The sequence below is a fragment of the Cyprinodon variegatus genome, unplaced genomic scaffold (genome assembly GCF_000732505.1).
Source record: "Cyprinodon variegatus isolate N-32 unplaced genomic scaffold, C_variegatus-1.0 Scaffold406, whole genome shotgun sequence".
NCBI lineage: Eukaryota > Metazoa > Chordata > Actinopteri > Cyprinodontiformes > Cyprinodontidae > Cyprinodon > Cyprinodon variegatus.
Genome location: NW_015150859.1, coordinates 703,753 through 706,117, shown reverse-complemented (window position 1 = coordinate 706,117; position 2,365 = coordinate 703,753). Strand labels below are relative to the sequence as shown.

At 38.5% G+C, this 2,365-nt stretch overlaps 1 protein-coding gene across 1 annotated transcript in view; it reads left to right on the top strand.

The window, feature by feature from the left end:
• The window catches only part of LOC107093067 (unconventional myosin-VIIa-like), a 105,863-nt gene that overhangs the window by 68,754 nt on the left and 34,744 nt on the right, over positions 1–2,365 (top strand). The window contains exon 21 of the mRNA XM_015387887.1: positions 2,018–2,227. Within this exon, the coding sequence (XP_015243373.1) occupies positions 2,018–2,227 (210 nt within the window). The remainder of the gene's footprint in view (positions 1–2,017; positions 2,228–2,365) is intronic.

The window sequence follows — 2,365 nt, the reverse complement described above, 5'->3', positions numbered from 1 at the left end:
CTGGAGTGGGTGACAGTAGTTGAAGAAACTTTTGGCTCTCAAATTGGTATCACTGCCCTATTAGTTCGCTGATACCAATACAACATTTTAGTGCTGGATCGGGGCCCCGCCCAATACTGGAATCGGTATCGGTGCAACACTAGTTGTTAGTGAAAAAGTGAACAAGAAACATTAAGCTGGAAAATACTATTTTCTCTCTGATATTATACTAAATAAACACGCAGCTGTATATGGAAAAAAGCCATTGATACTGTGGTTTGGTCTGTTTTTAGTTATTTCTGATTATTTTTTACCATTAGCTGTAAATTTAAACTAGATTTAAACAGTTTTTGTCTTTTTTTTAAACGCAGTGTATTCAAAAGGAAATTTTGTTTTTTTTACAGCTGTCATGACATTTCCATTCCATAAAGTGCAGCAGTGATCGAATGCAAACAGTGTGGGAGGAAAAAAACAGTGCAAAAAACACATTGATATAGAAGTTCAGAGCTTTAATATTTATGGTGCAAATATGCAGAATTTTGGATTGGTTTTATCCATGTGATGCAGAATCAGTGACATGATTAAGAGTTTTCACAACAGTTTATCAGTCTGATGGCAGTGAGGAAGAAGCTGCTGCAGAACTCGCTGGTCCTGCATTGAATGCTGTGAAGCCTCTTCCCAGAGGGCAGCAGGCAGATTGGTCCATGGTAGGGGGGGTGATTGATGATGTCACGGGCTCGGGACACCCAGCACTGGGATGAAATGTCTTTAATGGAGGAAAGAGGAGGCCCCCATCATCCTCTCTGCTGTTCTCACCACTCTTTTCTTTTTTCCAGTCTGAGAAAGTGAGAAGAGGGATGAGAACAGCAGTGAAGATCATCAGGGCTCCTCTTCCCTCCATTAAAGACATTTCATTTCAACTAAAGTGACACTCTTTACATGATGATCTATCGTCATTTAGCCGTGCAAACCACCAAAGGTACAAACTTTATGATCCGCTTCTCTGGCTGCAGTCCAACACTGGTTGAACAGATCTTCAACTGCAGCCTCTCCACATACAGTATAAGAAATATTGAAATGAAACACCCCAAATGTCCTTATGAATGACACTAAACATAATTTGAGGTAATTCTACTGAGAAAAATTGGTTTACTGATCCCCTTTTAGAAACTTTTACAATTTTTCCTATTTTTACAAGGTGCCAATTTCCAGTTTTCTACCTTAATGAGCAAAAGTGTAATTTAACTGTGTTTTTGGGATGGACTAAATCTGCTTTTTGTGTTAAAAGACAGAAACTCGTTAGATTTTAAAGCCTTAAAAATACACAGCTAATTAAACTAGGTCCAACTTACCGGCTAATGAGTAAGCTCTATAGGATTATTAAAGAAAAACAATCCTCAATAAAAAAAATTTTCAAATCTAAAACAAGTTGATTATATTATGAAACTTAACGAAGATGACTTTTAAGTCCAAAAGCCTCCTCAATTGTCCTCTGCGCACCAAGGAAAATCTTCCCCATCTGTTCAAAACACAGGAATAAGCTCATAAGTAAAGTAAAAAAACAAAAAAAAAAATGTTTTAACATTTCTACAAACAGCGGTTTCCTTTTATGTAAAAAAAAAGATTCAAATTTATGCATAAATTAAAAACTTTGAACTGCATTAAGTTTAAAAAAAACAACATTTTAACCAAAAAGAGCTGATCATTCATCTGCACTAACACCCATGTGTTCACTACCAGTATGCCCTGCATGGTGCCTCTAAAAACATTAACAACCAGTTTGATGTTCTGCCATAAAAACATATCCTGTCACACTGACAATAATGGAGATCTACTATTAACTAACACTAGAAATATTTGTCTAGAGAATTGAGAGCACCGAATATTATTTAGTGAGTTCAATTGAACCTGACAAAGAGAAATCCCAGAGATGTCCTCCTTTGTTTGTTCATCCAGAGGGTGAATCTCAGTGTTGAGTTCACCTCTCTGATCTTCTGATGCTCTAAAATCCACCTCCTACTTTGTTTTGTTCCCTCAGGACCTGGAACAAACTCCTGGCGCCGATGAAGCCGAAGAGGAGATGCTGAACGAAGCTCCACCGTTACCCGACGAGGAAGAGGAAGACTTGTCCGAGTACAAGTTCTCCAAGTTTGCCGCCACCTACTTTCAGGGTCTTTCCACTCACACCTACATCAGACGACCCCTGAAACAACCTCTACTGTTTCACGAGGATGAAGGAGACCAACTGGTGAGACCCAGATGGGGGGTTTGTTATGAAGCTCTGCTTTGGTAATAAAATCACCTGGTAATTGCTCTTCATCTTTGTTTTTAAAGGAATAGTACACCCAAAACATGATTAGCCTTCATTTTCTACCCACCCCCGTGC